The following is a 13,544-nucleotide window of genomic DNA, read 5'->3' on the forward strand; positions in this document are numbered from 1 at the left end:
CCCACATCTGTAACCCTGGGGAGCAAATCTGAAGTTTAGCATTGCAGGTGGATGAGAGGCTTCACTAAATTAAACCAGCTGTCACTAAAGAAACAAACGAGTAACTAACAAGTCCAGAGGGATAAAGGGGGAAGGGGAGAAGAATGAGTACTCAGAGTTCAACAGAATTGTCTAGTTAGGAAATAAGCCTGACAAATGAAGATGGTCAATTAAAGGGGTATCCCTACTTGATGGGGTCGAAATAATCCATCCTTGGATCCCACCAATCAATGCTTCAGCGTCTGTTACCTGCAGAAAACCTGGAAGTTGGAGAAGACCTGAGGATCAGACTCAGAAGTTGAAAAGATTTCTACTCCGCTATTCAAACAAATAAAAACATTAGAAGTTGTTCTGTAACTATTTCCTCTGTTATGAGTAGTGATTGAGCACCAGTGGGAAATTGAAAGTTAGCAGAGCCAAGTTCATTCGGTACACAGTAAACATCAAATACGCTGTCATACTCCAAATGTGGATTGAATGAACTGGATCTAATTTCCCATGAACCTTTGAGGTTATTCTTCTTTCTTCCTCTCTTTATTCTATTTTTTCATGTTTTATTTTGAAATAATTATTGAGTCACAAGAGTTATAAAATGTATATGTGTACACTTCTCCTCCCCCAATAATAGCATCTACAGCAGGGGTCGGGAACCTATGGCCCGCGAGCCAGATGTGGCTCTTTTGATGGCTGCGTTTGGCTCACAGACAAATCTTTAATAAAAAAAATAATGTTAAAAATATAAAACATTCTCATGTATTACAATCTATTCATTTCCTACTGCTCATGTTCATGGTTGCGGGTGGCTGGAGCCAATCACAGCTGTCCTTCAGGACAACACCAAATTTTTATTGGATAATGCATAACGTATATGGGTCGTTGTGAGGTCAGGAAGTAAACTTCCCTCCTTTTAATCAAGTAGTCAGCTTGCTAATTGCAGAAACCCTTTTGATGAAGAAGATGGCTAAAAGAAAAAAAGATGAGGAGTATCGTACTTTTCAGTAGGAATGGACAGAGGAATTCGTCTTTATGGAGAGAGCAGGTTCTGCAGTGTGTCTAATATGCAATGATAAAATTGCATTGATGAAACGGTTAAATATAAAGCGGCACTTCAACACACACCATAATACATTTGCATCGAAATATCCAGCGGGGGATAGCAGGAAGAAAGCATGTCAAGAGCTACTGTGCAGAGTGCAAGCAAGTCAGCAGCAACTCTGTGTTTGGACCCAACATGGTGACTGGAATTTGGCTAGCTTTGCTGGTGCTTTAGCAATTGTGAGAAACAGAAAGCCATTCACAGATGGGGAGTATGCCAAAACATTCATGCTTGATGTTGCCAATGAACTTTTTGACAACTTTTTGGATAAAGACAAGATAATCAAACAAATAAGAGACATGCCTCTGTCGGCAAGAATTGTTCACTATCGTACCATCATGATGGCAAATCAAATTGAGGCAACACAAGTGAAGGACATAAATGCAGCACCATTCTTTTCTCTCGCTTTGGATGAGTCAACAGATGTAAGCCATTTATCCCAGTTCTGCATGATTACAAGGTATGCTGTCGGTGACACACTACGTGAGGAAAGTCTTGCTGTTTTGCCTATGAAAAAGACAACAAGAGGGGGGGAGGATTTATTCAAGTCTTTCACTGAGTTTGCTAAAGAAAAAAATCTACGGCCCTGGCCGGTTGGCTCAGCGGTAGAGCGTCAGCCTAGCGTGCGGAGGACCCGGGTTCGATTCCCGGCCAGGGCACACAGGAGAAGCGCCTATTTGCTTCTCCACCCCTCCGCCGCACTTTCCTCTCTGTCTCTCTCTTCCCCTCCCACAGCCAAGGCTCCATTGGAGCAAAGATGGCCCGGGCGCCGGGGATGGCTCTGTGGCCTCTGCCCCAGGCGCTAGAGTGGCTCTGGTCGCAACATGGCGACGCCCAGGATGGGCAGAGCATCGCCCCCTGGTGGGCAGAGCGTCGCCCCTGGTGGGCATGCCGGGTGGATCCCGGTGGGGCGCATGCGGGAGTCTGTCTGACTGTCTCTCCCTGTTTCCAGCTTCAGAAAAATGGAAAAAAGAAAAAAAAAAGAAAAAAGAAAAAAGAAAAAAATCTACCGATGGATAAACGTATTTCAATGTGTATTGATGGTGCTCCATGCATGGTGGGGAAAAACAGGATTCGTAGTGCTTCTTCGTGAACATGAAGAGAGATCCATCCTAAGTTTTCACTGCATCCTACATCAGGAGGGTGCTTTGTGCTCAGATGTGCGGCGAGCAGCTTGGTGAGGTGATGTCGCTTGTCATTCGGGTGGTCAACTTTATTGTTGCCCGAGCTTTAAATGATCACCAATTTAAAACACTGCTGGATTAAGTTAGGAATAATTATCTTGGTCTGCTTCTGCACAGCAATGTGCATTGGTTGTCAAGAGGGAACATGCTCAGCCATTTCGCGGCTTGTCTGAGCGAAATCCGGACTTTTCTTGAAATGAAAAACGTCGAGCATCCTGACTGAGTTAGCTAACACTGAGTGGCTCTTGAAGTTCTACTATCTCGTGGACATGACTGAACATCTGAACCAGCTCAGTGTGAAAATGCAAGGCATTGGAAATACAGTTTTATCCCTTCAACAAGCAGTGTTTGCATTTGAAAACAAGCTGGAACTCTTCATTGCCAACATTGAAACAGGTCGTTTACTACACTTTGAAAAACTGGGAGAGTTTAAAGATGCATGCACAGCAAGTGACCCTGTTCAACATCTTGATCTCCAGCAGCTAGCAGGCTTCACATCTAATCTCCTGCAGTCATTCAAAGCACGCTTTAGAGAATTTAGTGAGCGTACTCATCTTTTTAAGTTCATCACCCATCTACATGAGTATGCAGTGGACAGCGCTAACCTGAGTTATATCCCCGGTGTCTCCATCAGAAATTTTGAGCTACAAGCTGCTGACCTGAAGGCCTCAGACACGTGGGTGAATAAGTTCAAGTCACCGTATGAAAATTTGGAAAGACTTGCATGACAGCAAGCAGGGTTGATGAGCAAACACAAGTGGGGAGAAATAAAAAAACTTCAACCCGCAGACCAGCTGACTGTCAAAACTTGGAACGCTCTTCCTGTCACATACCACACACTGCAGCATATGAGTATTGCTGTACTGACAATGTTTGGCTCTACATATGCATGTGAGCAATCTTTCTGACAACTAAAGAACGTTAAGACCAACCTATGATCATATTTAACGGATGGAAGTCTCAACGCCTACATGAAGCTTAACTTCACCATGTATCAACCAGACTACAAAGCCATCAGCAAAACCATGCAGCACCAGAAGTCACATTAATGGTAAAAAGTACTTTATTCATCATTGGTTAGCAACAGCATAACAACATTATTAAAAAGAATTCAGAGACTTATTGTACTTTAAAAGTGTTGGTCTTACATAAAATGCACACATTTACTTGTATTTAGTGTTAAACATATTGTATGGCTCTCACGGAATTGCATTTTAAAATATGTGGCATTCATGGCTCTCTCAGCCAAAAAGGTTCCTGACCCCTGAGCTACAGTGTTTCGTGTCTCTTCGAGTCCATCTGCGTCCTATTGGCAACTCCCCTCACATAGAAAGCAATGCCATGCATGTTCTTCCTTCCTGTACTTCTTCGCGAGCGACAAGAAAATATCTTTCATCTTTTCTATATAAGCTTAGTTTTGTAATTGTTTATACATTTTCATACCATTTTATATATTTTCACCCAGTTGCACACTCTTACCTTCCTATATCTTTGCTTTTCTCATTTCAACACATGAGATTATAAACTACATGTTTTGCCTTTCATCATAAATAGGCTCTACATGCAATGAAAAGATTTTAAACTCCCTTTAAGGCCAAAATACAATATCAGTATTTTCTTCAACTCATTGCTATGGGAGAAAAGTAGTGTTGCTTTATCCACTGTGCCACCACCTGCTCAGGCTAGGAGCTTCTGATTTAAGAGATTATTTTATCCATTCTAAACCTATGAGAATAAAATGAGAAATGTTGAAAACAACTCTTCCATAAACCATATAGGAAATTTATCTCATTTTCATGTTTATAACATAACATTATTGTCCTTCTGGTTCTGTGTTCCATTAGGTTTGTGATAAAGGACATCTAGTGCAAAGACACAAAGAATCAAATTCTGATGTGAAAGGTAATGTTCTGCTCTGTCTTCTCAAATAATCAATTCCTTCACTCAACAAACACCTTTTTTTTTTGTGCTACAGCTTTGAGGTTGCAAAAGTGCACGGTGCTTAGGGATATTAAGAAATATATTACAGGCCCTGGCCGGTTGGCTCAGCGGTAGAGCGTCGGCCTGGCGTGCGGGGGCCCCAGGTTCGATTCCCGGCCAGGGCACATAGGAGAAGCGCCCATTTGCTTCTCCAGCCCCCCCTCCTTCCTCTCTGTCTCTCTCTTCCCCTCCCGCAGCCAAGGCTCCATTGGAGCAAAGTTGGCCCGGGCACTGGGGATGGCTCCTTGGCCTCTGCCCCAGGTGCTAGAGTGGCTCTGGTCATGGCAGAGCGACCCCCCGGAGGGGCAGAGCATCACCCCTGGTGGGCGTGCCGGGTGGATCCTGGTCGGGCGCATGCGGGAGTCTGTCTGACTGTCTTTCCCCGTTTCCAGCTTCAGAAAAATATAAATATATATATATATATATTACAGTGTGTCCATAAAGTCATGGTGCACTTTTGACTGGTCACAGGAAAGCAACAAAAGATGATATAAATGTGAAATCTGCACCAAATAAAAGGAAAACCCTCCCAGTTTCTGTAGGATGATGTGGCAGCATGTGCACATGTGCAGATGATGATGTAACACCGTGTATACAGTGGAGCAGCCCATGGCCATGTCAGTAGAGATGTGGATGGTACAGAGGAAAGTTCAGTGTGTTCTGTGGCTCGCTAAATTCAAATCCGTGACCAAAGTGCAACATGAATATCGGCACGTTTATAATGAAGCGCCACCACATAGGAATAACATTACTCGGTGGGATAAGCAGTTGAAGGAAACCGGCAGTTTGGTGGAGAAACCCCATTCTGTTAGGCCATCAGTCCGTGACGAGTCTGTAGAGGCTATACAGGATAGCCACCTAAGGAGCCCTAAAAAATCTGTGTGTGAGCCCACATCGAACTGCACTGAATAGGTATGAAACTGGGAGAGTTTTCCTTTTATTTGGTGCAGATTTCACATTTCTATCATCTTTTGTTGCTTTCCTGTGACTGGTCAAAAGTGCACCATGACTTTACGGACACACTGTATTTCATATCTTTCTCCAATGAACTCATCTTTTAATAGGGGGAGACAAACAAGTAAACAAGTTAACTGCAAGTTGTTTTGCAATGTATGTTTTCATTTAAAATTTCAGTGCATGGTTCACTTCTCTACATGTTCATAAATGGCGGCCAAGGATTCCATTATCTTAGTAAACCTTAATTTATTAGGTAACCTCACTGGTAAACTTTGCTTATGTTTTTTCTATTGAAAACAACAAGAAAGATCTTATAACTTCCCATTTGTGCATATTCCTAACTATTTATAGTATTTATAATAGATTCTTTAAAAAAATTGCTGATTCAAGGGTTATGAACATTTTTTAGTTTTGCTATAAATAGCAAAGATGCAACGAAAATTCATAAGATTTTGACAGCTGTATTAATTTAATTGAGCTACACTAAATATGTCAATTGTTTACATATTATATGCAAGCATTTTTAAAATTTAGAAACAGATAAATTTATTTAGAAAAAAATGTAGTAAAAAAGTCAATGAATTGTTTTTATGCTACTAATGATCTTTTCTAGATACAAGGCCAAATGCATCAGATGATCGTATATTTGATTATTTCAGAAGACAAATCCCTAATCAAACACTAGGTAAGTAAAATGGGAATTTGGACAAGCTCAAAGTGAGTGATGACTTATTATTTGTATGTGAGCTATTTAATAATAGTGTATGATCAAGATCTATGTTGAAGAAGCTAGATTATCTTCAGAATAGACAAGAAACAATTTCCCTTCCCAGAAATTTTAAATCTCAAATTCTTAGTGTTCTTTATAGCTCTAGAACTATATAGAGGAAGCCAACAGAAATTATTATATGTCCATTTATTTCTTGTCATTTTGTCTAGTTAAAAAGAAAAGAAAGAAAACATATATCTTATTGTCTAGCTTTTTCATTCTCATCTCACTGAGTCTTAAGGCTCAGAAAAGAACCTGAAGAGTTCTCCATTCTTATCTCCTACTCATTACAGGACCCAAGTTTATCCAACCAAATTACAATACTCTTCATTTCTTTGCTATAGAGCTATAACATTGAGAAAAAGTTCTTTTCATGTTGAGTTAAAAACATGATTTATTACATACTATACTATTTTTTTCAATCTGGTATGGCTGTGTCCTTGGTTGGCTTTTTTTTGTTTGTTTTTTGTTGTTTTTGTATTTTTCTGAAGTTGGAAACGGGGAGGCAGTCAGACAGACTCCCGCATGCACCCGACCGGGATCCACCTGGCATGCCCACCAGGGGGCGATGCTCTGCCCATCTGGGGCATTGCTCTGTTGCAACCAGGGCCATTCTAGCGCCTGAGGCAGAGGCCATGGAGCCATCCTCAGTGCCTGAGTCAACTTTGCTCCAATGGAGCCTTGGCTGCGGGAGGGGAAGAAAGAGACAGAGAGGAAGGAGAGGGGGAGGGGTGGAAAAGCAGATGAGCACCTCTCCTGTGTGCCCTGGCCGGGAATCGAACCTGGGAGTCCCGCACGCCAGGTCGACGCTCTACCACTGAGCCAACTGGCCAGGGCCTCGGTTGGGTTTTTAAAAGGTTATTCCCCCTACTATACAGAGATGTCCTTCATAGATCCTGACATACATATATCCAGTTCTCAATTTTTGACAGTTATTGGATAGGATTTCTGCTGTTTGTTATTCTGTTGAAACACTTTAATTAAAAGGCTTCCATGGTAAACATGTACTAACATATTTCTTATGTCTGAATAAGACAATTGTAGATTAATTGAAGATAAACTCAATTAAGTTAGCCATTAAATATATGAATGAGATAATTGTCAAGAAAGTAAAACATTAAGTTTTGTTAATCTTAAAAATCTAAGTTCAGAAACGTTATCATATATTTTCTTTTTTAGTGAAAACACCTGGACAAGCCTCTTCCTTGCTTCAAAAAAGATATTTGAGGTAGGAGAACTACTACTTTACTTCTTTTCCTCTGTTTTATAAGATTCTGAGTTTGAATTAAAGCAAAAGGTATGTCACTTTTTATAATGATTGCTGATTGAATGTCTCCTTAATATTCTACATAGTATCTGTGACTATGTCAGTTTTATACATAGGATTGCTGCCCAGATTACATATTTTGAAAGGTTCTGAGATTTTAATATTTCCAAACTATCCCTAATGGGTTCCTTAAAATTTACAGTTAGACATTTATTTCTATGCATATGTCATTGCAGTATCTGAGTTTCTCTTTTTTAAAAGAAATATTTCTGACATAAGACAATTATCCAATACTTTAGCATGAAGGACTATCAAATGTTTTATTATTTATAATAGTAATCAGAGTACTGGTCACATAGGGATACTACTACTATCTAAAAACTGAAAAAGGAATGATAGAAAGAGAAACCAGGGATACCAGATAAACTTTGTAGTTGTGTCTAAACCCATGATTATTATATCACTAGCTCCCTTGGCAAGTTTTTCCTATTGTTACAAATAATGTAAACAACCATCTGAACAGTGAAATAGGTAAGTATTTGAAAACAGACTGAAATTATAAAACAGAGGAAACATGGTATGCCCTTTCTTTCTTCCTGGGCCTCTCTTCTCAGAACTTGGTTTCTGTTCAAGAAAAAAGGGGTCTGGCCTGACCAGGCGGTGGCACAGTGGATAGAGCATCGGACTGGGACACAGAGGACTAAGGTTCAAGACCCTGAGGTTTCCAGCTTGAGTGCTGGCTCATCTGGTTTGAGCAAGGCACACCAGCTTGAGCCCAAGGTTGATGGCTTGAACAAGGGGTCACTTGGTCTGCTGTAGCCCCTCACGGTCAAGGCACATATGAGAAAGCAATCAATGAACAACTAAGGTGCCGCAACGAAGAATTGATTTGATGCTTCTCATTTCTCTCCTTTCCTGTCTGTCCCTATCTGTCCCTCTCTCTGATTCTGTCTCTATCAAAAAAAAAAAAAAAAAAAAAAAAAGAAAGAAAGAAAGAAAAAAGGGGTCTGTTGAAATAAGTAGAATCTCCTACCCCCAACACTTAAAAAATTAGGTAAGAAACCATCTTGGACATACCTGTACTTGGATCTAGAATTGATTTAAACTAAGACTTAATTTTTTAAAAGATATTATTTGTCATATCTGTGGAAAGAAATCAAATGATATATCAAGATAAGAGAAAGTAATACAAAAAGTTCTGAAGTTAAAAGATATGAATTCTAGCCTGACCAGTTGTGATGCAGTGGACAGAGTATCAACCTGGGGTGCTGAGGTCCCAGGTTTGAAACGCCGAAGTTGCTGGCTTGAACGTGGGCTTGTCTGACTTGAGCTCAGGCTCACTAGCTTGTGCATGAGGTCACCGGCTTGAGCGTGAAATCATTAATATGACCCATGGTCGCTGGCTTGAGCCCAAAGGTCACTGGCTTGAGCCCAAAGGTCACTGGCTTGAAGCCCAAGGTCTCTGGCTTGAGCCCAAGGTCACTGGCTTGAGCAAGGGGTCACTGACTGGGCTAGAGTCCCCCAGTCGAAGCACACATGAGAAGCAATCAATGAACAACTAAAGTGACACAACTATGAGTTGATGCTTCTCATCTCTCTCCTTTCCTGTCTCTCTCAAAAAAGAAAAAAGATTTAAAAAAAAAGATATGAATTCTAGACCTGCCCCTCCTTTGTCTTAGCTGTGTGATATTGAAAACAAACAGGTTAATCTCTCTAATTTCTTAATATTCTTTTTCATTCCCTCTCCAATGTGAGATGCAAGATAAGTTGACCATCCTGCGTCTATCATGGGACTGGCAAGAGCCCCAGTGAGATCATATCTGTAAGACATGCTGCAAGCTGTAATATACAAATAAAATATGGTGTTACATTACTCTTGATTAAACAGTTCACTGTTGACATTGAAATCAGAGTGCCCAATTTCTTTCAGCTCCCAAAGTGTGATTCAGAGGCTGAGCAAAATCCAACAAAGACATTTTTTAGAAACTTTCAAGAGACCATGCCAGAAAATAATCCAGCCCAAGAGCATGGATTTGTATGGAAACTACTTCAAAGTGACATCCTCAAAGTGTGTGATGAGCGTACAAACTCCCAGTGTCACTGAGATGACAAGGACACCAACAGAAGGTGGTTTTGTTTGTTTTTTAATTTTTAGGATTTTAATAAGTATACAGGTGGCTTTCACTGTATCGCTAATAAATCCTATGAAACCAGGATTTGGGGAACTGCTCTTATAAACAGAGGTGATTAATAACCATTTTATTCCCAATTCTGAAATATACTTGCCTGATTTAATAATCTCTGAGTTGAATGCAGAAGAAAATTATTTCCATTTAATATAGTCTTGGGGAAAAAAACCTATTTAATTGCTCTATTCTCAGTTATCTTTGTGTTATTGTTGCCTTTGAATACCACAGAATAAAAAAGCAATGAACCACTGATACAGCATGGATGAATCTGGAATAGTTGAGCTGAGTAAAAGAAGCTGGACACAGAAAAGTAAAGGTTACATGAAATCTCATTCTTATGAAATGCAAGCTAACCTGGAGTAGGAAGGGATAGAGTAGGGATGGACGGGAAAAGGGCAAAAAGAAATCTTTTAGGAAAGATCACTCTACATCTTGACTGTGGTGAAGATCTAACAGATGTTTGCACTGTTAAAACCCCAGGGTTTTGGGCCAGAGCAACTGGCTGGATTGAATTATCCATCTGCTGAGATGGCCAAGGCGAAGGAGAGAGCAGCAGTACAGTTTAGACATGCTGCTTGTCTGAAATGTCTTTTAGACATTGACGTGCAGGTATTGACTAGGCAGGTAAGTATCTGAATCTGGAGTTCAGGGAAGAGACGAGGCTGGAGATACAGTTGGAAATTTCTAGCATCAAGATAGTGTTCTAAAGCAGGAAGCTGGACGGGATCTTTTGGGCATGTAGACATAGGAGAGGGTTAAGGAGCAAGTTCTTGGGAACTCTACTGACAGATCAGGAAAAGAGGAAAAGCCCACAAAAGACTGTGGAATAGAAGGAAAGACAAGGGAAAGTGTTGTCCTGGAAGCCAATGAGAATCTCTCAAAGAGGAAGGAAACATCATCTAAGCCTAATGCTTCTGACATGTCAAGGGAAATGGGTTTACTGTTGGATTTAACAACATGGAGGTTTTGGGGGGAATCTGATCAGAGAAATTTCAGTACAGTAGTCCCCACCTGTGTCCACAGCTTCATTTCCCACAGTTTCAGTTTACCCCACAGTCAGCACTGTCTGACAGTATTAAATGGAAAATTCCAGGAAAAAAAAATTGCATGTTTTCAATTACGCACTATTGTGAGTAGTGTGGTGAAATCGCAAGCCATCCCACGCCATCCTCCCCAGGACATGAGTCATCCCTTTGTCCACGTACCCACCCTATATCCACTCCCCACCCATCCATCACTTAGTAGCCACCTCGGTGATCAGAGAGAGAAGAAAGAAAATGAGAGAGACCACGTTCACATAAATGTTATTACAGTATATTTCTATGATTGTTCTATTTTATTAGTAGTTATTATTACTCTTTTACCATATATAATAAATAAATTAAACTTTAGTATAGGTATGTATGTGTAGGGAGAAACATAATATACACAGGGCTCAGTACTATCCACACTTTCAGGCATCCACTTCGGGTTCTTGGAACGTACCCCCTGCAGGTAAGAGGGTAGTTGCCATTGTCCAGTTACCTACGTAATAAGCAAGACAGCCCGATCTCCTATATCTCTGTTTTTGGTATCCAGCAATGAGAAGCACTACCCATTTTACTCCCAGAGATCCTCTTGAATCTGCTTCTGTTCATTACACTGCTGCTCCTTTCTGCCTCCCGTGAATTACTGCATGATTAGCCTCCTACCTGGTCTCCCTGCCTCAGGTCTCCCTTCTCTTCAGCCCGTGAGCCTCCTGGCTGCCAGTGGGATCTTTCAAAAATGCTGATCTGATTATATCATTTCCTTGCACTCAATCTTCAATACACTCTCACTTCTGCTAACAATTCAATTCAAAAATCATTAAGCATCTACCCCTCACAAATCGTTCCTGACTCAGAAAATCTCCCAACAGTATTAACACAAAGCCTCTAGGCCTGACCAGGCGGTGGCATAGTAAATAAGAGTGCCAGACTGGGATGCAGAGGACCCAGGTTCGAAACCCCAAGGTTGCCGGCTTGAGCGTGGACTCACCAGTTTAAGCATGGGTTCGCTGGCTTGAGCGTGGGATCATAGACATGACCCCATGGTCACTGGCTTGAGCCCAAGGTTGCTGGCTTGAGCAAGGGGTCACTCGCTCTGCTGTAGTCTCCCACCACCACCACATGAAGGCACATATGAGAAAGCAGTCAATGAACAACTAAGGAGCTGCAACAAAGAATTGATGTTTCTCATATCTCTCCCTGCCTGCCTGTCTGTCTGTCTCTCTCTCTCTCTCTCTCTCAAAAATAAATAAATAACAAAGTCTCTAGTTTTGAACCACTTCTTCACAATGACTTGATATGCTAGTTATTAGAAACGACACCTGTGATTTCCTGAATGGGCCATGTTAGCCCCATACCTAGATTATTACAGTTTTTTTGTTTTGTTTTACTCAGATGATTTATACTGACTTATCAAGACAGATTAATTAGGAAGCTTTCCTGATCCATCCCTAAGGATGGCTCAAAGTCCCTCTTCTGCCATCCTGTATTGAGTACCCTGTCTTATCTCTATAGAAACATATTCTAATTAATGCTTCACTTTTCTCTCTCTACTTCTGTTAGTAGAGTCAAGGTAAGGATTATCATTTTTATTCCCATTTACCAAATAAAGCCTAATACCAGCTACACAATAAGCATTCAGTGAATGTTTGTTGAATGACCTAGAAATGACTTCTCAGGACTCCATAGATGGGTTTATTTCCTATATACCTACCCTCATTAAATACCTTTCAAATCCAGCTTAATTCAGTGAGTACTTAAGCTACTTGTTTCCTTTCTTTCTAATAAAGGCCGGTTTCTTTTTTAAAATAAAAAGCTTTAGGCCCTGGCCAATTGGCTCAGTGGTAGAGCGTCGGCCTGGCGTGCAGAAGTCCCGGGTTCGATTCCCGGCCAGGGCACACAGGAGAAGCAGCCATCTGCTTTTCCACCCCTCCCCCTCTCCTTCCTCTCTGTCTCTCTCTTCCCCTCCCGCAGTGAGGCTCCATTGGAGCAAGGATGGCCTGGGCGCTGGGGATGGCTCCTTGGCCTCTGCCCCAGGTGCTAGAGTAGCTCTGGTCGTGACAGAGTGACGCCCTGGGGGGGCAGAGCATCGCCCCCTGGTGGGCAGAGCATCGCCCCCTGGTGGGCAGAGTGTCGCCCCCTGGTGGGCGTGCCGGGTGGATCCCAGTAGGGCGCATGCGGGAGTCTGTCTGACTGTCTATCCCCGTTTCCAGCTTCGGAAAAATACAAAAAATTTAAAAAAAAAAATTAAAAATAAAAAGCTTTATTGTGGAAATTTTAAACATAAAAGCATAGAGACTAGGATAATGAACCCACAGGTGTTCTTCACCCGCCATTAGTAATTATCAACAGTCTGCTATTCTTGTTTCATCTATATTCCCACTTTTTTTGCTAAAATATTTAAAGCAAATTTAGCAAATCATATTGGTTTGCCATATCTCTAAGTGAACTTTTTTTCCTCAAAACCTAATGCATTTCTTACTTTTATTCTAAGCATATTCTACTTTTCTTATGCTATCTATACAACAATTAGGCATTATAATTGTAAGTATTCTTGTCTTATCCTTTAAAATGTCTGCTAGCCTTCCTTCATGCTCTACTCAGGGTTCTTGTTTTCCCCCCTCTTTCCATATATGTTGAATTTTTAACTGTGCTAAAATATACAGAACATAAAATTTACCACCTTGTTTTTATACTTATTTTTAAGCATCAAGCCCAGCAGTGTCTCCTATATTCACATTGTTGTGTTTACAATTGCCACAACCCCTTTCATCTTGCAAACCTGAAGCCCCCACCCATTCAACAACAACGCCCCATTCCTCTCTCCTGCCAGCCCCTGGCAACTCTCCTCCTCCTGATCTCCATGACCTCGACTCTTCCAGGTAGCTCGTATTAGTGCAATCAAATAGTGGAAGAGAAGTGCAGCATTTGTCTTGTTGTTTCCAGCTCCATGTCCTCAAAGTTCATCCATAGTATACCCGGTGTCAGTTCCTTTCATTGTTTAAGGTTGAATAATATTCCATTACAGGTGTACACTA

At 41.2% G+C, this 13,544-nt stretch overlaps 1 protein-coding gene and 1 long non-coding RNA gene across 6 annotated transcripts in view; one reads left to right on the plus strand and one right to left on the minus strand.

Moving 5' to 3' along the window:
- LOC136391225 (uncharacterized) overlaps positions 1-13,544 on the minus strand; it is a 64,321-nt gene that overhangs the window by 39,984 nt on the left and 10,793 nt on the right. The window lies entirely within an intron of this gene.
- Positions 1-13,544, plus strand: part of AGBL3 (AGBL carboxypeptidase 3) — a 39,409-nt gene that overhangs the window by 20,639 nt on the left and 5,226 nt on the right. For 2 of the 4 annotated variants that reach the window (XM_066366175.1, XM_066366176.1), the window contains 2 exons: positions 4,164-4,221; positions 5,870-5,941. In XM_066366175.1, the coding sequence (XP_066222272.1) occupies positions 4,164-4,221; positions 5,870-5,941 (130 nt within the window). Of the gene's footprint in view, positions 1-4,163; positions 4,222-5,869; positions 5,942-6,089; positions 6,113-7,204; positions 7,254-9,205; positions 9,420-13,544 lie in introns of all 4 variants that reach the window. The other 2 variants (XM_066366174.1, XM_066366173.1) reach the window with 2 other exon arrangements.

Source organism: Saccopteryx leptura, chromosome 2 (assembly GCF_036850995.1).
Source record: "Saccopteryx leptura isolate mSacLep1 chromosome 2, mSacLep1_pri_phased_curated, whole genome shotgun sequence".
NCBI classification, from domain to species: Eukaryota; Metazoa; Chordata; class Mammalia; order Chiroptera; family Emballonuridae; genus Saccopteryx; species Saccopteryx leptura.